This window comes from Polyodon spathula, chromosome 6, assembly GCF_017654505.1.
Source record: "Polyodon spathula isolate WHYD16114869_AA chromosome 6, ASM1765450v1, whole genome shotgun sequence".
NCBI classification, from domain to species: Eukaryota; Metazoa; Chordata; class Actinopteri; order Acipenseriformes; family Polyodontidae; genus Polyodon; species Polyodon spathula.
The window spans coordinates 31731262-31755704 of NC_054539.1; the positions used below are offsets into that span (position 1 = coordinate 31731262).

The 24443-nt window shown below is 37.4% G+C and overlaps 1 protein-coding gene across 1 annotated transcript in view; it reads left to right on the plus strand.

The window, feature by feature from the left end:
- Positions 1-24443, plus strand: part of coq8aa (coenzyme Q8A, genome duplicate a) — an 87115-nt gene that overhangs the window by 15043 nt on the left and 47629 nt on the right. Inside the window, exons 2-5 of the mRNA XM_041252743.1 lie at positions 6328-6522; positions 12815-13186; positions 13554-13620; positions 19782-19856. Of these exons, the coding sequence (XP_041108677.1) occupies positions 6346-6522; positions 12815-13186; positions 13554-13620; positions 19782-19856 (691 nt within the window). The 5' untranslated portion in view covers positions 6328-6345. The remainder of the gene's footprint in view (positions 1-6327; positions 6523-12814; positions 13187-13553; positions 13621-19781; positions 19857-24443) is intronic.

The following is a 24443-nucleotide window of genomic DNA, read 5'->3' on the forward strand; positions in this document are numbered from 1 at the left end:
TTGCAGCAGCTGTGTAGTAGCAGTTAGAGCACTTTGCTCCTGACTGGAGGGTTGTGAGTTCAATCACAGGTGTGGGACACATTGCTGCCTGTCCAGTTAAAAATCCAACTGTATAAATTGGTAATTTATGTCATAACTGTAAGTTGGCCTGGATAAGTATGTCTGCTAAAAAAAATAATACACTTGCATGGTTAGTATTTGGATGGGAGTCTGCCTTGCAATACCAGGTACTTTAAACTTTTCTTTGGAGTTGTACTCAGTGGTATAGTTGAGCGTATACGCAGGTAAAAGGCGTTTACCCACTTTGAATTTGGGCAATATATTGTTTACCTACTTCTCATATAAGGGATACAGAGCAACCCACAAACACATATGAGTGAGTAGATGGGGCTGACAGACACCCTGGCTGTACTAGTGAATGAACTATCCTTAACTTAAGAGTGCAGAAAATATAAACTGTGTTCACAGTGCTGTATGCTGCATATTACAGTTCTACGTTTAAGACCAGTAACCACAGACAGATGGGGACACACATTTTCTCACATTTTTATATAGCACAAATGTGCTATATAAAAAGTAGGATCATTCATCTCACAGTGCCTTCTTTCTGATGTTCAGTGTCATTTGTCCTCAAAACACTATATACACCACGTTAAATACAATTCAAATGCTCGTTTTCCATAACTCGGTATATGCCAGGCTTCTAATTTAGCAAAATCCGACATGTCCACTGAGTCAGTCCACGTACAGTATCACAGTCGTGTGACCCTATTATGGCAGATCACAGGAGGAGTATAGCAGCATATTTCATGCTGTAAGTTGTGATTTTATGATTAAACGATGAATAATTAAAAAAAGCAGGGAAGTCAATTTTCTAACAGGGTGTAGCAATAGTGAATAAGCATTCACAAATATTGCTTCAAAAACTGTCACTCGATCAGAACTGTGAAACCGCCCGTCATCTCCCTTGTAATGCCAACCCCACTTAATGGTGTTTTTTGTTTGTGTTCTCCTGCTACGTGGGATGAGAAGTTTATCATTTTAATTTACTGAAACACATTGCATCTTTAGAAATAAGTGTAAAGTCATTTTACAAAAATGTGGAGATTTATACTTGGTTATGAGTCTGATTGAAGATGTCGTTAGCAAAGGGGGCCGGATGTAATAACAAGGTCAAACAATAGGTCATGTTTTAATAAACATTTTAAAACTAATAAACAAACAGTTACCATAATATCATATCATATGTTGCTTAAAACATAATAACACAATATTCAAAATAAAGTTCTTATTTATAAACAGCAACACGTTTTAAAGCTTGGGACTCCCTGTCTGTAGCTTGGTGTTGTTTACATTATCGTCAGCATATTTTAAGTGACTGAAAGCTGAAATTACTTTTTTAAAAAAACACTTTTCTTATACCAATACAGTATTGGTAAGCGATAATCAGTTCATTTGAAAACCAGGCTTTAATCACTGGTAATAGGTGCACAGACGACGATTCCGTGAGTGCTGTGGGGCTCAAGCACAAATGGGAGAAAATAAGGTTCTGCACAGTGCAGATAAATCGCCTGTTCTGTCAGATGTTTCACAAGCAGAACTGTTATTGCAGCATTTAAAAATATAAAATCCATTTATACAAAGACTCCCAGTTTTCTAGAAAAGATCTGCGTTTCCCTTGTTTTTCATTTGTATTTGTTTTGCTCTCATCAGTATTTATAGCAGATACAGAGTCTGTCTGTTCTGGCAGATTCTACTGTGCTTGCTGAAGTGGTTTTTTCCCACTGCTAATTAAAACAGGTAGCCACCTAGGTATTTCATCCCAAGGGCTCAACCAGCGTCATGCCTAACTTAGATGCCTGGAACCAGATCCAGATTGCCATGTTTGATTGTATGCCTGGAGAGGACATTCATATTATGGACTGTGGACTGCCCTTTTAACTTCCAAAGAAATGTGCTGAAAAAAAAAAAACGCCTGCAAGGCTGACTGCAGTCATACAGCTAGACTGGAAACTACCATATAAGTCGAAATAGACTGCAAACTGGTGCAAGAACATTGACATTGCCACTGGTCTCATTAATGGGGCAATAGGGAAGCTTCAAGCTGTTTCCTACTATCTGGAAAACACAAGTATGGTCAAAACCATAACCATTGCATTTAACAATGGAGTCACCGATACCTTTGAACGTTTACGCACATAGTTTGAAATCACTGACAGAGGTGCTCATTCAGTCACCATTCACAAATACCAGGGTAAGACTCTAAAAACAGTTAGGATGGATCTTGGTAACTCCATTTCCTCCTATGGACAAAGTTTTGTTGCACTTTCCAGAGCTACATCCTTAAGCGGTGTCCATCTTATCAACTTTTTGACCCCACCTGCATTAAGGCACCTCAAACTGCAGTTGCAGAGTCCAATAGGCTCAGAGGAATTTATTGCCCTAAGTTGATAAGCGTGAAAGAGACCAACACGCACAAGGTAAAAGATCGAGTGCATTTCATTCACCGAGCCATCACTAATGTTCAAGAACAGCAAAAGCCTCAATCTTCTAAGAGAATACTTGCACTTACACATGCATTCAGAGGCTTGAGCAACCCAAATTTCACCTCATGCTATTCAAATGCAACATTGCAGTTCCTTCTTCACTTGCAGCCTCTGAAGGATTCATTAAAACACAGTCAACAAGAGGATATCACTTGCCATTCACTGCATCTCTAACTACTGGGGATATTTGTCACTTCTTGGGAGAACCCTTCAATAGAGGTGAGCAGCAAGATGTTGCAGTTTCTCACCAAATCTGTAAGTTCTCCTGAAGTATATTGCATGGTTTCAGTCACAATAAGTGAACTTATTCAGTTAACAGGAAGAATGATTGCAGTGCAAACCAGACAGTACTGTTACAAAGCGGCACAATGCCAAGTTTACTGCTTTGCAGAAGAGCAAAATTACTGTGGACAACAGGAACGACCAGTTATCTTCCATTATCATACACCAAGGACAGGGTGTTACTTCAGGACACTGTCTTTTCTTGCTGGACATGGCCTTTTAACAAAAGATTGAATGCTTTACAAATGCCTTACATTGGCCTAACTTCATAACACCTCTATAACAAGGAGAATAATGTTTTTTCAGCATTAAAATGTGTTAGTATTCTACCCTTTAGCACTGACATGCATCTGTACCTTTTTAACCATTCATAGCACTGTTGTTTTGTGCCTACGTAAATATCAATATGTCAGTACCTATCAAAACAGACCTATTGTTTTCACCACTCATGGATGTACATTTGCAGCTAAAACAATGCAAGGTTTACTCTTTCAATAATGTCCGAAAGGCCCTTCTACCATTATTTTACTTTCAAATCTTTTTTCTTATTACTCTACTTATTGCTCTCTTGTCTTGTCTGTTTGTCTATTTACCGTACACGTTCTCGAATAGCTTTCCCTCACTTTATTCATTATTTGATAAAGTAAAAAAAGAAGTGATATCTATAACAAAAACATTGTCAGTGTAAAAAAACAAGTTAAAAAAATGTAAACGCCATTTAAAGGGGTGATATCAAACACAAAAGTCCAAGTTAGGAGAAGCAATTAGACCAATCTTGTCAAGCATCAAGCAAATAGGCACAGTTGGAAAAGTGCTGGGGCCCAAGATTCACACAATTCTTGCTTCTAACTTGGCGTCTTTTTTTGATCGCTTCGCTCCACTTTATCGCTCCGCTTGAAATGCTCTTTGTATATCTTGAAGGAACTGAGACACACACACACACCGAAACTGTGTTTATCTGTGTGTCTGAGTGTGTGTGTCTCAGTGTGTGCGTATGTTTCAGTGTGTGTGTGTGTGTGTATTAAATCCATTTTTATTCCATGTTGTAACACAATAAAATGTGGAAAAGTCCAAGGGAGGTGAATACTTTTGAGAGCCACTGTACAGCTCTGAGTCTGTTGGAATAGGTCTCTACCAACTTTGCACACCTAGATTTGGCAATATTTGACCATTCTTCTTTACAAAACTGTTCAAGTTCCTTGGGGAGCGTTGATGCACAGCAATCTTAAGTGGATTGAAAGGTCGGGGCTCTGACTGGGCCACTCAAGGACATTTACCTTTTTGTTCCTTAGCCACTCCAGTGTAGCTTTGGCTGAGTGTTTTGGGACGTTGTCATGCTGAAAGGTGAACTTCCGTCCCAGTTTCAGCTTTCTTGCAGAGGGCAGCAGGTTTTCCTCAAGGACTTCTCTATACTTTGCTCCATTCATTTTCCCTTCTATCCTGACAAGTGCCCCAGTCTTTGCTGATGAGAAAGATCCCCATAACATGATGCTGCCACCACCATGCTTCACAGTAGGGATGGTGTTCTTTTGGTGATGCGCTATGTTGTGTTTGCGCCAAACATAATGCTTTGCATTTTGACCAAAAAATTCCATTTTAGTTTCGTCAGACCACACAATTTTTTTTCACATGGCTACAGAATCTCCTGAGTGTTTTTTTCATACTTCAAATGGGATTCAAGATGGGCTTTCTTGAGTAATGGATTCCTTCTTGCCACCTTACCATACAGGCCAGATTTGTGGAGCATTGGGATATTTTTGTCACATGCACACTTTGACCAGTCTTGACCATACAAGCCTGTAGCTCTTGCAAAGTTACCATTGGCCTCTCTGATCAGTCTCCTTCTTGCTCGGTCATCCTGTTTGGAGGGACGGCCTCTAGGCAGGGTCTTGGTGGTGCCATACACCTTCCACTTCTTAATTATCGTCTTGACCGTGCTACAAGGGATATTCAAGGCCTTTGATATTTTTTTTATACCGATCCCCTGATTTGTGCCTTTCAACAACTTTGTCCCAGAGTTCTTTTGAAAGCGCCTTGGTGCTCATGGTTGAGTCTTTGCTTTGAAGTACACTACCCAGCAGAGGGAACCTACAGGAACTGCTGAATTTATCCTGAAATCATGTGAATCACTGCTATTTAACACAGGTGGAGGTCAATTAACTTGGTGTGTGATTTTGAAGGTGATTGGCTACACCTGAGCTAATTTAGGTTTGCTATTGAAAGGGGGTGGACACTTACCAACCAAACTTCTTCAGTTTTTATTTTTAATACATTTTCTACAATTTTCTAGAATATTTTTTTTCACTTGGAAGTAGGACTTTTAATTCCAGGCTATAAGGCAACAAAAGGTGAATATTGTGAAAGGGCGGTAGACTTTCTATAGGCACTGTGTGTGTGTGTGTGTGTGTGTGTGTGTGTCTGTATATATATATATATATATATATATATATATATATATATATATGTTGGCAAATACAAACTATTGTCATTATAATAACAGATTTTGCATGCTACTGTATATGTGATTTATAAAAATTAAAAAAATGGTTGTGAGGGAGGGTAACCTTATAGTATGTAGTATGTCTGTGCTGTGAAAAAAAAACTGCCTTGTTTTGCAGCACTGAAGCTTCAAGGTTTAATTTTGTATTCTTCCATGCTTATGATCTCTGGTGAGTGTAATGATGAAACTGCAGTAGAAATGTTGATGCTGAGAGCCTTTTATGTTTTTGTTTTTGTGCACTGCTTGGTTGGATTCATTGATTCTGAGAAGCATCCTGAGTTGACCTTGAAATATATTGACATTGAACAATATGGGTTTAATTAATTACTTGTACCACAATACATGCTGTTCACATGAACAGACTTCAACCCTATATTTAAAAACAATATTCTTTATATATTATAATGTGTGTACATGTAATAGTTTAATCAAAATTTGTTAGATTTTTAATTGTGTTTGTTTAACATGAGATGACATGAAGAGCTTCTTAACAAATGTAGACAGTAGCAGCTATCAGGCATTTTATTGCAGGGATTTGAAAGTGATACTCATGTACTGTAATAATGATTTCTACAAGTGTGTGGATTTAAATTGTTTTTATTTATTTTTCCAACAGAAAAAATATTCATTGTTTGAATCTGCATGTTAAGTATTGTGCCAGTACTGTACTGTATGATTGCATGATTTAAATTGTGACCAAGATGTGCAGTGCTTGTTTACCCATTTCTTGTATAATAATTAGGTTTAACCTTTCAAAGAATCTCTTTGATTTGTAGTACTATGACAACTGTGTTTTTCCAGCTTGTAACTAGAAGTTGCTTCTTGGAACAGGCCAAGTTAGTATTTTGATACAGAGTTGGCAGCCAACACCAGAATAATTCTGATTTGATCATTGACTGCTGACAGGCATGCATGGTTCATGGTAGTTTACAATTTGATACAGTATAAACATTTATGAAACTAAGCAGAATATAACACCCCTTGTTGATTTGCGTGCAGGTGTGAAACAAGCCCATTATGGCGACCGACATGATCCTACTGATGAGAGGGCTTGCCAAGCTCAGCAAGGCTGTCCTAGAGACCCAGGCTGGTAACCTGCGCCACATCGCTGGCAGTGGAGAGGCACTCGCCATGACAAGGACCATGCAGGGCAGAGCAGAGGAGGGCCTGAGCATGGCAATGCAGACAATGCAGGTACTATAACTTTTAACTTACCTTGTTTCTAATGTTTTTATTTAAACAAACAAACTAACCCTATCTACATTATAGAACATACCCTGAAGCAGTTAAAGGGGAAGGGAAACACCGGGACTCTGTGTTACAGTGATTAATCAAGTGCTGCAGATAGAATTTCCCACTCAAACACCCTTGTATTTATCATATAACGCAATAAAAATACTTTAAAACTACAGCAGCCGGCAATTAAGTCTTGATGTGTTCCGCCATATTGACAGAGTTTTCCTGTGACGTCACTGGTTGGAGTGCTTGACCGGCAGGTTTGTAAACAAAAATGGCAAATTTGACAGAGCACTGGCAATGACATTTCTTTATCAGAATTTGAAGATCTGTTGGTAAAAATTTTCCAGACCGTATGAATTGGAGCCAATCATAGAGTGCCCACTAGGCCCTATTGAAACTGAAAGGAAAAGGATTCAGATTTCTGGGAATCTGATCCAGATAGTGAGAGAGCTGGATCCTGACAGAACAACACACAATTCCTGTTACAGCTGCTGTAACTGCACAGTGATGCCGACTTGTCAGGAATGTGTGTTTTTTTTTTTTTTTTTTAATTCCTCGTATAAGGCACAGAATTCCTGAAAAATTAGTAGACCAAGGTCCACCCTTGCATAGATAGAGAGGTATACTGTACTGCTGCTTTTTACACAGACACCTGAGCTGTCTCTTTAAGACGACCTGTCGCCAGCAGGTAGCCTGTGTTTGTATTTATGCATTTCATAATTCTTGTACGTATTATTATTATTATTATTATTATTATTATTATTATTATTATTATTATTATTATTATTATTATTATTATCATCTCCCTTCGTAGGTATTAAATACATATAAAGCTTTAATGTTTTTAAATGAAACAGTAAGTTGTTAATGTGTTATTAATATTTTATTTATTATTGTAGAAGTTTTTCCCTGTGGGTATAGTTTCTTTGCAGTAAAGAGCACCCTAAAGCCACCTCCTTGTCCACCTTAGAATTTTTATATTAACACTCGCTATGTAGAAGCCTAAAGCACCCTAAATATGCTTGCATATTCTACTCATTCTCCCTAGTTACCGCAAGTGCTGTTCAAAGATTTGATCAAAAAAAAAAATAATCTTTTCATGATCAGGCTAAAAATGAGCTGGGTTCCAATCCTGTTTTTTACTCCCGTAGTACAACCTCCTACAGCTCTGACTCTCATGTTAAAATGTGACATTTTCCACACAATTTGCATGAGAGAAATCGCTTACTTCACACACGTCACGTACCTCTCCCGCTGCCTTCTCCAACCAGTGACATCACAGGAGGGATTTCCAGCAATGGCGGATTACAGTTTGATAGACTGTGGAATTTAAACTGCTCGTTTTGACATATAGCGATCAAAAACGATCAAAACAAACCCATGATTACATTGATTTCCCATCTATTTTATCATTTACAAACAAATCAAAAAGTGTTTCCTATCCCCTTTAAAAAGTAAACGTGAGGAAAGTGTCAATTCAGTTTTCACCTAAAGGATTCCATGAGACATTCTTGCAGGAAAATAAAATATATATATATATATATATATATATATATATATATATATATAGATATATATATATATATATATATATATATATATATATATATCTATCTATCTATCTATTAGTGCCTGTAGAAAGTCTACACCCCCTTGAACTTTTTTCACATTTTGTTGTGTCAGTGCCTCAGAGTTTCATGAATTTCATGATTTTTTTCTACTTATCTACACACCATACTCCACACTGTTAAGGGGAAAAAAGTTTTTATTGAGAAAAAAATATATTAAATACAAAATTGAAAGATCATTATTTGGTAAGTGTCCCACCCCCTAAGTTAATACTTGGAGGAAACACCTTTGGCAGCAATTACAGTTGTGAGTCTGTTTGGATATGTCTCTAACAACTTTGCAAACCTAGATTTGGCAATATGTGACCATTCTTCTTTACAACACTGTTTAAGCTCTGTCAAGTTCCTTGGGGAGCGTTGATGGACAGCAATCTTCAAGTGGATTGAAGGTTGGGGCTCTGACTGGGCCACTCAAGGACATTTACCTTTTTGTTCCTTAGCCACTCCAGTGTAGTTTCGCCAGACCACAAAACTTTTTGCCACATGATACAGGATGCAGTACAGGGCTGCTTATTACAATGTCAGAGTCGAAATAAAACAGCATTTTAAACAAAATATTGTGCATTTCCTAGAAAATAGTACTGGGAAAATACTGACTAATAAACCAACATCCAGTTTAAAAAGAAATCCTGTCGTTTTTCTGTGAAATTCCAATAAACCGGAAACTCGGAACACTAAATATGAGCCATGGACAGCACTCTTGTTACTAAACTGCAGTGGAGAGTGATAACTTTTTAAAATTAGTTTTATTTTTTTCCTCTTGATTGGTTTTTACTCTGACCATGTTATGGATTTTTTTTGGATTTTGCTTTGACCCCCAACTGGTACCAATCAACACGCTCCATGCTAGTGACATTGGAAGCACACCCTGTCACTTTTGACTAAACCCCAGACAATGCAAAATTGAGGAATAACGCCAGTTTGGCTAGGACTATGTGGTACTTTAGCCTCACCAAAGTAGCCATAACCAATGCTTGAATGAATGACAAATGCAACTTCAAAAATCCAAAATCTGTGGGTACCAAAATGTTTTGCTTGATTTTTGTAGGCCTCATCAACATCTATCCAAAAATATATTTGGGTGATTTTTTGGAGCCCTGTCATATGAGTTATTTCAGCGTAAACTTGGTAGAAATATGACAAATTCATATTTCAGAGGGGGTTAATGGCCAGTGGGAGGACTTGAAACCTAAACAGGGTTCGACATTAAATACTGGGGCTGGTAGAGAGCGCAGTAGAGAGTAGAGAGTGCAGTCTGGCCGGTAGTTATGAAGCACCACAGGCCCAACTGGGCCGGGAACATTTTTTAACACTATAATGTATATAGTATAGTCCACATGGCTTCTGTTTTATGAATGCAGGAAAATGGGTCAATGTACCAAAAAGCTGAACAAATGAATTTACAAACCCATTTTTAAAAACATACCCAACCTCACACCCCCGATAACGGCGTAATTGAACTTGTCCGAACTACGTACTGGTGCAGTTGGTAATACTTGGACATGGTAAGTTTTTATTATTTATTTATTTTACAACTAAGCAACCAACTGCACCAATAAGCCAAAAGTAAAGTGTTTACATCAATAATAATAAAGGAAGTATAAAAAAAAGATGAAAATATAGAGCAGAGTGGAAGAAAGACTTAATCTGGCTTCATGATGACAGTGAAACAAATGTCAGTTACCCAGAATTGCAGATAAAACAGCAGCTTTTTTGTTGGGAATTCAACATTTAGTTGCCCTCATATCCAGTCTCACAGTAATAGTTTGCAAGATAGCAGGTGTTTGTCAGCTGCTGTGATTGCAGCGAGAAAATGAAAATGCACTGACGGATACCCAGGTACGCCACGTGGAAGCTGGACAACGGGATCGAACTGTCTAAACGTTTTGATTTGGGATACAATGTGTTCAGGTCAGAAATGCCATTCACAATCTTGACAGGACTCGTTCGTATCAGTAGTAAGATGGTGCTGACTTGGTAACAGCTCGGCTGTGAGTTTGCTTGTAAAAAAATCGAGCATCATTTGTACACATACTTTTTCAAATCTTTAACAGTATTTTCATTTTCTGGCAAGCACGCCAATGTGTGCACGTTAAATGGCTGAAATAACTACAATAGCATATATTAAAAGGCTTTGCTTGGCCACTTTTTATTTGAGACGTGGGCTCTCTGTGGTTACCGTACACATTATTAAACATACAGAAATTAAAAACCATCATGAAAGAATATGCAGGCGAGCTAAAGTTTTTTTTGTTTTGTTTTGTTTTTTTTGTTCTACCTCCTTTCGGATTTTTTTAGAACAGAGTCTGTGTTCATAATGCAGTTTGCAAGCACACTCTGCTTGTTTATATGGTGTGTGAAACGGATGTTTACAATATCCTGCAAGGTATATTGAAAGATGGCAGTTATTGATATATTGCTCCGGTTTTTAATATAGCATGTTTTAGATTCTTACACACTGCTGTGGAAGAAAGCACTGGGGAGCACTTTGATAATTTAATGAATACATTTCTTGAATGCCTATACAGCAGGATAATGCAGTTTACCCAATTCTGCATGGTTCTCCTAATGTTGGCATTAAACAAAGTAATTTGAGAAAAGGTTGAATATGTTTGACTATTTTGTGAGTTTTGTCGAGGTGTTCGGCAAGATGATGTTGTCTGACCAAAGTTTCTACCAGAGCTTCAGTTTCTCGCACTGTCCTTGTAGTTTAGGATTACCGCATTTCCACAGTGAAAATAAATGGGGAGATTTTTTTTTCTTTAATTTGCTTGACCCCGTAGCAACTCCTGAAGCCGAAAAATAAGTATGTAAAATAACACAATAAAACTTGTTTAAAAATTAATTATCAGGTGAATTTATTGCAGATGATAACTAAACTGTTTTATTTTTATATTGTCATCTAGGCAGAGCATGTTAAATTTACAAAAAGCCAGATTAAAAAAAAATATATATCTGAGCTATTACCATTTAAACATATGGTATACACATAATCAGAATGGTTAAACAAATAATCCATAAGATGGTTTATTTTATTTTTGACTAACTTGCCGAGCAGGGTGATACAGTGGACGCGTTGTTTTATTCACTGGTTGCTCCACCAGTGAGCCTATGTGCTCACCCAACTGCTGTTAAAGTCAGCCATCAGACTCATGCTGGTGAGATTCACCGTAAACAATCTATAGACAACAGAAACGCCCCCCACGGAATCTATCAATGTGGACTGTGGGCAGACTAAATTAAATGTATAGTGGACAAGAATGCTGTAAATTACGAAGTGATAAAAGTCCTACCAAATCCCCTTAATTTAGGAACTTTCCAACCTTTTAATTAAGTATTCAAGTGATAATAGCAAAAATGAAGGTGATTTTTTTTTTTTTTTTTTTTTTTTTTTTTTTTTTTTAAGTGGTCACCAATTGTGTTAATTTTTTCTCCCAATTTGGACTGGCCAATTATTTTTAGGCTCAGCTCACTGCTACCACCCCCGCACTGTCCTCTGAAGCGTGTGCCGTCAGCTTCTTTTCACACTGCAGGCCTACCATGCAGCCACCTCAGAGCTACAGTGGCAAGCCTGCAGGTGCCCGACCAGACTACAGGGGTGCATGGCGAGCCGAGGACACCCTGGCCGACATTACATTTGAACAATTCTAGAACTAGTGGCCATATTTAATGTCACCAAACTGTTGTTTTAATCCAGTCTCCGGTGGATGTATTTTCGACTCACCAATACATCTGCAGCGGTGAATAAAACAATGTGCCCAGTTTTGTACTTATTATTGGGCCAGTTAAAATTGTATCCAGTAAACACTACCTCAGTGGCCCAAGGTGCCAGTAGTAAAAAATCAAAATGTAGAGCCCTGCAAAAGTGTTTCACAAAATTTGGAAGAGTTGTCCCAAGGTTCTTAAGGCAATGCTAACATTTTAGGACCCGCATCCCCTACAGGGTAAAGGGTTAGGCTGAAGTTATATAACTCGTCACTTACCCCTCGTTTTGGCAACTTGTCAAAAGTGAGTTAGGTGCTCCTGGGATTTTTTTTTTCTGAAAGCCTTATTCATTACAAGTTGAATGAGGTGCTACACATGATAGTAGCATCCCAGTTGAGCCCAGTGTGTTTTTTTTTTTTTTTTTTTGTCAGGGTCACATTTTCACTTTAGGTTGACCTTTGCCAGGTCACAGCTTGAAGGTGGGGGAAAAAAAAAATGTAATTTCTGAACTGGGCGGGCTCCAGGTGAATTTTTCTAGCAAAATCTAAGACTGCTGGGCAACGGCTGTGGTTGAGTTGGTATGGAATGACCCTGAATCCTATTTATTTGAAAGAGTAATCCATATAAATGGAATAAAACATTCACATGTAGTTTAAAATGAGTTATATAGAACAGTAATCCTGTTTTTATATTTTAATATTATATGTGTTCTGTATCAAGGGACATTTTGCAGAAACGGTAATTTGTAGTTTGGCTAGCGAATCAAAGTAAAAATTATGTGTGCAAGAATTCCTGTGTTCACCAACCAAAACAGGCAGTTGTTTTTTCTGATGACCTGTACACACCTTTTATCATAGGTTGGAAATGTATTTGAGATCCAAAGCCTTTTTCAGTGAAGTTATTTTTGTTTTTAGGAATTTGGCAATCAACAAGAGAATGCTTCAGATGTCGGGGAAGAGCTCAACTCCAAGTATGACTTCTCTGGTGCTGAAGAAAGGGTTGGGAAAACAGATTTTGCAAGCAGCAGTGCCAGAACTGATGAGGCTTGCAGAGACAGTGGTATCCCTTCTGTGGGAGCTGAACCCAGAGAGCCGAGGACGTACAGGCATGTTTCTGGGAAAACCAACGGCAAGCTTTTTGAGGACTTTCGGAACTTGGGTGGAAAGATTTCAGGACAGACTCGCTCATTCCACCAGGACCACTCATCTGTTGGTGGGCTAACAGCAGAGGACATTGAAAAGGCCAGGGAGTCTAAAAGCAATAACCCCAAACCTCACAAACAGATGGTATGTGTCTTTTATCTGTTCTTGCTGAAGCTAGTTAACCTATGGCTGTTCTAAATAGTATGTTACATTTTACTTTTGGTTTCTTGTTTATATAAATAACACCAAAAAATCCATGGAAAATAGAATAAATGTATGAATGGGGAACAGCATAATCTGATTTATCCTGAAAAAAAAAAAAACAAACATTTTATTCTATTTTGCCAAAACCCTCATGTCCTAAAAGTTAAGGGCTGATTAAAAGTGCACAATTAAAATGATATATTAAACAGTTTACTCTTTGAAGTTCTGTTGTAGGTATTGTGAGGTAGTAGAACAGGGTTTTTTATACTGTAAATGTATTGATTTGTTTCTGTTATCTTCATTATAGCTAAGTGAGAGGGCAAGGGAGCGCAAGGTGCCAGTTACTCGAATTGGAAGACTAGCAAACTTTGGAGGTATGTTTCTTTTAACACTACACTGACCAATATTTTTGTATATGTGGTCCAGAGCTAGAAGTAAATACAGTGCTTCCCCTTTATAACGCTGTAGTCAGGATTCATAGTTAAGAGACCGTGCTATTTGTATTCCACCTTATAACAAAACTACTAATGGCATTAAGGGCCAAATGGGAGCCATGACTGTACCACCTTATATTCTCTTCTGCAGTATAAAGGGGGAGCACTATATGTGACTTTGCTGCCCAATTTAGGTAGGCTAAACATAATTCTGTTTGAATGACAGTTATTTAAGATTTCAAGTAGTAGGGAATTATAAGGAGATAGGGGAACCCTTTAGGACTTGGGGTAGGGGGTGGGGGGGGTTGGTACCTCTAGCGGTTGTATTGCTTCAGTACAATATGTACTGAATACCTCACGTGTACAAGACATTGTAAGAGAAGTAGTATGGTTGAATATATTTTGAAACATAAAAAATAGACACTAATAATAGTAATAGTTAACACTAATAATAGTAATTTTGAAAATGAGCACCTCTGGCCCCTCCGCCCTCTAGCTTGTGTTATCCATAGGCAAATCTTTTCATTTCTTCATTCGCAATCTCAACAGCAAAGCGTTGTATAGTGTAAGCTGTATTGAAAGAAATGTCTCAACCCTCTGCTGTTTAGGATTTTTTTTTGTTAAATGCCTAGACGATAAGGGGGGGAGGGGGGTAATAGGGATGGGTCGGTATACCGGTTTTTCGGTTTACCGCAGTTTAGGTACATTACTGTGTTTAATACAGTTTCTTTGATTCTAAACTGCAATTATCGTAATTCGGTTATACACCGGTTAATGCATTTTTACAACTGCGAACACTCTTCTTCTAAATCAAGTGATGGTACTTGCAGCCATAGCAAGGTGTCTGAGGAAGATCTTTTTGTGAACTGATACTGTATTTTGATAATGGTTTTGAAGGAAACAGTCAACGACACAGAATAAACGTTTCAATGGCTGTGTTCTGTTACCCAGAGCTTGCTGCGCCAGCTGCTCTTGGCTGCTGTCTTTCTGACCTCACACACAGCTTTTAGAGAAATGCCTTCTCCAAACCTTGCTGCTCACCACACATTTTCAACATGCTATATTTGTCTGGATTATCAACAGTCAGTTTAATGTAATAGATAAACATTAACTTTATTGTAAAATTATACATCACTTAAAACAGATTTAGTACATTATGTTTTTTTTTTTTTAATTATTTATTTATTTATTTAATATAGCATGGACAAGGCTGTTCACGGCTTCATTGTATAATGATAAAATGTTGTTTGCCTCTGATAACAAGGTGGCAGCAGTAGTTTTAGTGGTTATTTGCATTATGATTAGCAGGTCACTTGTGATCTTTGCATCGTCCCTTTGGTTCACAGCTGCAGACAGCCTCCCGCAGTAACATTTCAAAGCTGCGCTGGGCTATGCAGAATCTGCACAGATTTCTGTGGGTGTTGAGTGATGTCTGCAGCGCATCTCCAAGATTCTGTGCAGCACTGAGGAAATCTGTGCTATAAGAACACGACCAATGTTTCAAACAAAACAGACTCGCAACTGCAGCATGATAGCCTACTTATTAGCAACGTAGTTTTGTTTAAACAGGTTGTAACAGTATTCCAATTTTCTTAAGTAAGTGACGAACTCGAACCTGGGACCTTTCACACTAAAGCATAGCGCCGATACAGCTGTACAAAAGAGCCGGCTCCTTTGCAAGGAGCGTATATCAGGCTTATGTCTTTGCATGTGATTTCGTCACCTATCAGCCCTACTGCTGCCTTCCCCCATGCACTCTACAATATTTTATTTGTCTGGTTGAAAAAAAAAAAAGACTCATCTCTGCTCTTAAATAATAACCTATATGGGTACATGTTTCTGTTTTAAGCAAACGACCGATCATTTCCCAATACTGTTTGCCATCATCTAAGCAAAGTATTTATTTATTTATTTGTTTATGTATTTAATTTTATACGTTAAAATGTTTTAACAAACTACAGCACCACGTCATTTTGAGCAAATAATAGCTCTTAACACTGTTGTAGTATAACTTTGAGAGTGTACAATATTTATTTATTTTTAAAATTATTATTCTGATTGTCTTTATGAAATGTACCAAGTTATTTGGCATAGTAAAATACTAAATACCAAATGTTTAAATCATTCTATGAAAGGAAGTGTGTTTTGTTGGTTTTGTTTTTGTGAATAATTGAAGTGGTTTACATTAGTCTTTCGTCATTTGAGCCTTTATTTGATAACTTGTATACTGTGATATTAAGGTTACCACTGTATTTTATTTAACGGTTATCATACCGTGCAAATTTCATACCATCCCATCCCTAGGGGGTAATTTTGCCAGGTAATTCAACATAAAATATTCTATATCTACTATTGACATTACAATCACTCGCTGTCAAAGCATGTTTTTGGTAATCAGTGGTCATTTTATATTACTATTAGACCAATCAGTGATGACACCTGCAGGATATGCTTTAATCATATCTTCATAAGTGGTATTTTTATATTGGGGGTTTGTACGTTTCCTTTTTTATTTATTTATTTTTTTAACACCTTGTTCATATGAACATGAAACACCCTTAGCACCAAAACACCATTTTTCAGCAGGTATCTTTCACGTTTTTTGAGCAGCAACTTCAGTTTTACCAGTAAGGTATAGGAGAAAGCACACTCTCTAGGTTATGTGTCAGTATGAGGATTAGGTTAACACATTAATTTACATCAATGCATTCCTGTCAGTTAGGGCCAGAGAGTTTAGATTTTTTTATTCAGATATTTGACTGGTGAGTGTTGTCCTAGATACATTTCGATTTTCCCCAGTGAATACCAATGATGCTTCCATAATGTCACAGTATATTACATGTGTGGAGGTGGACTGTACAGCAGACCAGCAAAATAATTTAGACCCACCCTTCCTGTCTTTGATTCAATGTGAGCATGAGTGGAATCTGGGAATTGTAGTTTTACTGGATCTTTACTATGCAGAGGTTTTACACACACTCAAAAATGTTATATACAGTAAGGTGGGTTATGCACATTTGCAGCGCTATCTCTGATCATGTTTTTCATGGGGGACTATATAGTCTGCGCAGTTTAACCCTTCTGTTCTTTTGAATGACACAGTAATAAGCAAACCTTTTCTGTGAAGGGTCATTGTTCAATAAAGTTTTAGAGAAGTCATGCAAACAGTCGTATTGGATAGGAGATAAAACACATTTCCCCAAATGCTTGTACTGTTCCTTCTAATTTGAGTCAATACAAGATGAAGATTCATTAAACAATTAGTCATATGCAGTAGATTGATCTTTGTGCTGCTCCCCTGAATACAGTGCCTATAGACAGTCTACACCCCCTTTGAACTTTTTTCACATTTTGTAGTGTCAGTGCCTCGGAGTTTCATGCATTTAAATGAGGATTTTTTACTCCGCACTCTTAAAGTGAAAAATTTTTATTGTGAAAAAAATTATATATTAAAAATACAAAACTGAAAGATCAGAATTGGATAAGTCTCCACCCCCCTAAATTAATAATTGCTGGAAGCACCTTTGGCAGCAATTACAGCTGTGAGCCTGTAGGTCTCTATTAACTTTGCAGACATAGGTTTGGCAATATTTGACCATTATTCTTTAAAAAACTGTTCAAGCTCTGTCAAATTCCTTGGTGAGTGTTGATGGACAGCAGTCTTCAAGTCATGCCACAAATTTTTGATTGGATTTAGGTTGGGGCTCTGACTGGGCCACTCAAGGACATTTACCTTTTTGTTCCTTATCCACTCCAGTGTAGCATTCTGTGTGCTTTGGGTCATTGTCATGCTGAAAGGTGAACTTCCGTCCCAGTTTCAGCTTTCTTGCAAAGGGCAGCAGATTTTCCTCAAGGACTTCTCTGTATTTTGCTCCATTGGTTTTCTCTTCTATCCTGCCAAGTGCCCCAGTCCCTGCCGATGAGAATCATGCCCATAAAATGATGCTGCCACCACCATGCTGCTTTGGGTGATGCGCTGTGTTGGGTTTGCGCCAAACATAATGCTTTGAATTTAGGCCAAAAAGTTCCATTTTAGTTTAGTCAGACCACAAAACTTTTTGCCACATGGCTAGAGAATCTCCTGAGTGTTTTTTTGCATATGCCAAACGGGATTCAAGGTGGGCTTTCTTGAGTAATGGCTTCCTTCTTGCCACCCTACCATACAGGCCAGATTTGTGGAGTACTTGGGATATTGTTGTCACATGCACACTTTGACCAGTCTTGGCCGTAAAAGCCTGAAGCTCTTGCAAAGTTGCCATTGGCCTCTTTGTAGCCTCTCCGATCAGTCTCCTTCTTGCTCGGTCATTCAGTTTGGAGAGACGGCCTGATCTAGGCAGGGTCTTGGTGGTGCCATACACCTTCCACTTCTTAATAATCGTTTTGACCATGCTCAAAGGGATATTCAAGGCCTTTTGATATTTTTTTTGTACCCATCCCCTGATCTGTGCCTTTCAACAACTTTGTCCCGGAGTTCTTTTGAAAGTGCCTTGGTGCTCATGGTTGAGTCTTTGCTTTGAAATCCACTACCCAGCTAAGGGAACTTACAGGAACTTCTGAATTTATCCTGAAATCATGTGAATTGCTACAATTTAACACAGGTGGATGCCACTTAACTTGTGTGTGATTTTGAAGACGATTAGTTACACCTGAGCTAATTTAGGATTGCTATTACAAGGGGGGTGGACACTTATCCAACCAAACTATTTTAGCTATTTAGCATTTGAAAGGAGGTATAGACTTTGTATGGGCACTGTACCTTTCTTTTCTCTAAACCTTTCTTGTATTGGTATTTGCTATACTTTGTAATGTGATACTTTGTACTGTGGTATTTTGCAACATTTGTAAGTCACCTTGGATAAGGGTGTCTGCTAATTACTACTAATACTACTACTACTACTACTACTACTACTACTAATAATAATAATAATAATAATAATAATAATAATAATAATAATAATTTCTACTACTGCTACATGTTCGTCCTATGTTGCCGAGTGTCCCTATAGAAGATGACTACTTATTGAAGTGGATGACATAGTTAGTTAATTGAACAGCTTTTTGTATCTGGAGGCCTGTGTTTCAATATAGCTTTAGTCACAAGTGAAATCACAAAACAAGACAGGCTTCAGCAATTGGCACTTTTATACCCTTGTAGTCAGTCATAAAGAAAGACCAATAATTGAAATGAGCATGGTCACTCCGGAACTTTGCTCTTTTTAATGCCACAATGCGTGTTTCATCCTTGTATAATTCTTTACAAAATATTGTAAAATTCTTCTGGCTTTGTCAGTCCACTGATTATCTCCCTCTGATTGTCATCTCCTTACAAGTGCTATTTTATTAAGTTAGTTAGGAATAATGAAATGATCATCTGTTGGAGTAGAACTAGATCTCTTTGCCTATCTTAGCAGGATAGATTTTTTTTGATGTGCACACCCCTGTTTGCTGATGCTGTCATCCTTACAACAGATCCATCACGTCTGTTAGGTTCCTTCTTGCCAAACTTTTTTGATACTAAGAAACTTGCTGTTTTGACTGAGAGGGTAAATTATCAGTGAGAAACCTTCAGCCACACATTAACCCTTTTAATATATTTATGATAATAACTTGAGAAACTTAGTAAACCAAGTGCGAAGGTTGTTGCCAGTTACTGTGAAAAGTGCATGCATTTTAGTCTTGAAGGCAATGCTCATAAGAGATTGACAATGTAGACGCCGGTTCTTAATGTACTTGACTTGTAACCTGATTTTTAATTCTTTAATAATTTACCATTGCCTACAAAACCCTGTCTTGATAATTCTGTGCCTTTTCATTCAGAACAGGAAAGAAAATCAACCCTGAAAAGCCATCACAGTATCCTCCTTTCAGGAGCAAGCGTGCACGAGCAAGTGCAGTATTTAACTTAAAGATCTCGGTGGGAGTACCAGGTTTTGTAACAACCGTAGCATAAAAAATCCAAAATGGCAGCTAAAGCAGGGGTGCCGGTTTAAAAATAGTTTCACTGAATGCAAAGGGAGGAAGAATGCTTTAACTACACAGTATGCCTGGAAATTAACTAAGCTATAAAATGTATTTTATTTATTTATTTATTTTCATTTAAGGTCTGGCTGTTGGTCTTGGAATAGGGGCTTTGGCAGAGGTGGCGAAGAAAACTTTGAGACCTGAGGAACGCAGTGGTAAGTTTACAGACACTGATTGTCATGCAGTTTCCACCACAATCGTCTAAAGACAGGTAAGACTTCTTACTAGTTGGGTAACTCCAGTGACAAATCCCTTCAGATTTTGTTTTGGCATCAACCTCATTCCTCAGGTTGCTGGAACCTGTTATTCCAGTGCTGGGCCAATCAATCTATGGTGCGTTAATCAGTATAACTGAATAGAGCTAGGACAAATATTCAAACAAACTTTACTTCACACACATTAGAAGGCACAAAAACCATGTCCGTATCAGCCAATTCATATAAATATTTTCTGTTATGTGGAATGTAATAAACGAGAACCAAATTCATTTATTTATTTATTTATTATTTGTTTTTTCACTTGTGTGCTCAGTTAAAAAAAAAAAAAAATAAATAAGCAAAAGTAAATCTCAGTAATGCTATTGCAGTACTTTATGAACATGTCTTACCACTTTTGAAGAAATGACACTGGCATATTTATATGAAAATAAGAAAATGTGATGCCTGAAGTACACACAAGCTCTGGTCTAATAGTTTGTCTTGTAATACGTTTAACAAACCAGCCTTCTCATATTTTGGTCAGTGGTGGAGTAACTGAGCTTGTCATGACATTTAAATACTCCTGAGGGGGGAGGGAGGAGGTCAGAGGTGAATCGGTCCCAATCACAGTGATCTACTGATGTTTGCTTTTTAGATAATAAATGTCAATTTAATAAACTAAATTTTAAAACTAAACGTATATTATGTATAAACATGTGGTCAGTGTTTAACATGTATACTCCTGTAATATGTTTAATCAGGTTTACAAATATAGCCAGTTTTAGTTTTGTTCTCTGTAATAGAATATACAGGCCTTCTAACTATAAATATATTCTCAAAAAGGAAAATTCTTTGCAAAAAAACTTTGTTAATGCATCAGTTAGGGTTGATATTAAAATGACAAAAGTAGGGAAATGTGATGTTTGGGTTTTTAACCCTACTTCTGCATTCCCTCCCACCGCCTTACAAGCAGTGGAAGGGACAAGGCAACACAAGCAACCACAGACAGTTAAGACTATTTTATAAATCTTCTCTAATCTTTAAAAATAATTAGCGTTTTTCAAAGTTAAAAACAAATGTTTTATGTCATAATTCCATATACTGGGATGTTGTTTCTTTTATGTCGAAAGGTAATTAGTGGTACAGTTGTAATGACAGTAGATTTAATGTTAATTATTTATGCATTTAATATCTTTGTAGTGTATATTTTAAAATCATGTTTCACAGTTGATACTTATATTTCTCTTTTTTCATCCTTTCATCCATAATAATTAGATAATTGGCTAGTCCGTTTAACTCCACAGATACTGGTGATCTTAATCACTATTACTGATATGGAAGGATAGTTTTTCCATCTGCATTACACTGATAAACTACCAGTTGCTTTGGGACCAAGTTATGTGAACTATTTCCCAGTGCTATGTTCCCATGGCAGGTCTTTGGGGCGCATTTGTCATGTGATTTAGTTATGTCATCAGCGATGTCATATGTAATGTCATACTTAGGTATAATGGTGCAGAGCTGAGGGTTTTGCTTACTTTAACACAGTTTTTGCAATGATTTTTAATTTTTTTTTTTTGTTTAAAAAATAAAATAAAATACATTTTAAAAAGTTAAGGTGGTTTCCCCCCCCCCCAGTTAACCCCCCCCCCCCCCCCCCCCCCCCCCCCCCCCCCCCCCCCCCCCACAGGTCCGTTCGTGGACCCCCCCCCCCCCCCCCCCCCCCCCCCCCCAAGAATGTATCATAAGTCTTAATGTGTAAATCGACATGCTGTATGTAGTAAAAATCACTTGTTGAACCTGTAAATCTAACATGGTAGTTTTGAATTGCTCTGAGTGTCCCAAGTTCAAAGATACCAAATATGTGTACCTTTATACAGTTTTGCAGGTGTTTTCATGGCAGTGGTCGGCAAGTAAATTTGACGGTAGGCCAAATAACCCGTGGGCAGCCGCAGAGCGGGCCACTTGCAGTACAACCCCACCCCATCCCCCGGCGAGGAAAGATTTGCCCAAAAAATGTGTTGCGGCCTGGCGCATGCATGGCATGCCAGCTCGTCAATAAGAAAACTGGTCAGGATGGTTGAAAACAAACCAAAAAGGAGAAAAAGAAGCAACAATTGTGATAGTATGTCTTTGTAACCTCCAACTATTAGTAAAAATAATATACCATCTGTGCTGTAACGAAAATAATATAGCATCTGTGCTGTATCTATTAACCGTTTTAAGGACCAGGATCGTGTTACCACGATCATACTGAAGTGGGCTTCTAGGACTGCAGTCATGTAAGTGACTTACAGGGCCACGTACTTTACAGGCTTGAAACACACATCATTGTACAGGGGAGGTACTGGCGTTCTCTTCCTGATAGTCACTGAGAAGGGTATTTAGTGTCTATAGTGTTTTAAATCAGCCAGGAAGAGACAAAAGCAGAAACAAAATATCGATGAAACTTGTTTAGAGCTAATAAAAAGGGAAAACACTGTAAATCTGAAGTATTTAATTTATAATTATATTTAGGCCTTCTGATTTTCGGTTTTAACCGATGAAACCCGATTTTTAAAACACCCCCGATATGAAAAAAAATGAAATCGGTGGATAGCCAATAAACACTGGAAAACACTGGAAAAACTGTGGAAATGGTTAATTAATTAATGTTGACTTTACCCTTTTTCCACTAAAAAAAATAAAACCTACTACAAAAATTAATAAATACATTTCCCAGTGCTGCTGGGCAATGTCGTGCCTTCCTGACTTGCATCTATCATTGATTCGTTCTGAATACTTTATACCTACCCCAACTACTGAGTGACAGAGCATTCCTATATTTCTATTGGAAACTCCGCTTGCAAGATTTAAAAAATGAGATTACAATCAGGATGGAGGCTTGTTAGCAGGATTTAAAGCTATATTACAATTAAGATACAGAGGACTTAAAATAGAATTTTGGCAAAATGTACAAAAATGCCAACACACAAAAACCCCAGAAGAATGTGCCTGTGACCACAGGAATTTCGTTGTGGAAGACAGCAAAGGAAAGAAGGTTCAACTTAAGTGTGGAAGTACTGTCGAGTTACTACTATACATACTGTATTTTGACAGAAAAAAAACAGTGAAACATTTTGTACTAAAGTAACCGAAGTCATACAGTATATCAAAAACAAGACCCGAAAACAAAGATTTACTTAAAACTTTACAAAAGTAGCTAAAAATAAACACTGAAAAATACAATAAAACCCGAAAAACAGAAGCCCTAATTGTATTATAACATTTATTCTGTCGCATGTGTTTTAATATATATATGTTTTTATAACATTTATAAATATCAAGAAACGAGTGGATATAAGCATATACTATTTCATGCACTAAATGTATCAGGTATGTTTTTTTTATTATTATTATTACTGATAATAATGAAACGAGTAACTGTTTTATAAATATTTATTTTGAGAAAATAAATCGAGGGTAGTGTCCATTATTGCTTATAAAGACCTCGAGAGTAAATGTGTATTAATTTGCCCAAACATCAATATTTTTCCACAAAACTTTCAGGAAGTATTGTAAGGTCCCTCAGGTCATAGAATAACACATTTTATACATGTATCTGTAAGCAGAATACATAATAAAAATGACTTGGCTTAAAAACCAAAAATAAACAAAACAAATCAAACAAAAAAACAAAGTGTTATAAAAAAAGCTAAAAGTTTATATATTCCATTTATTCTGAAGTACTTTATAATGTTCCCCATAGTGTTCTGAAAAAAAGGACACCATTTACAAGATGCTACTGTAAAACATTGATTTTTTAGAATTTTGTAGGAAGAGAGTCAACTACAGTCGAAAAACGCTTGGTCCTGGGGGAGCATCTCGGTGAAAAATGCAAAGGGTTAAGAGACACATTTAGTTTAGTTTAACATTCCAATATGTTGTAATTGAAACGTAACTCAAAGTGACTCCTAACAATGTAGTCACTGGGCTTATGGCAGACTTTATTGTACAACTAAAAGACAATTTCATTGCTCACTTTGACAACTTCAGCATTCCCAGGTCTGCATCGTTTTTGTCCGTGATCTGTTTTGAATCAACCACAATGGGAATTTCTCATCCTGTGTGAAGCAAGTGCTTCCTGCAATCGACGATGCTGTTCTGCAACTATAACTAATAGATTTGCAGGCATCGTCGTTGCTGAAAACTGAATTAACAAAGCAAATCTGGAATCATTCTGGACCACCTACAGTGGCTGTCAAAAGTACTTCCCCCTTGGGCTTTTCCACATTTTATTGTGCTACAACATGGAATCAAAATGGATTTAGGTAAGAGTTCTTGCCACTGATTAACACAAAAAAAGTCCATAATCTCAAAGTGAACAATAAAATCTACAAATTGTTCTAAATGAATTACAAATATAAAACAGAAAATAATTGATTGCATAAGTATTCACCACCTTTGCTATGGCACACCTAAATAAGCTCTGGTGCAACCAGTTGTCTTTAGAAGTCACAAAAGTAGTTGAATGGAGTCCACCTGTGTGCAATTAAGGTGCGTCAC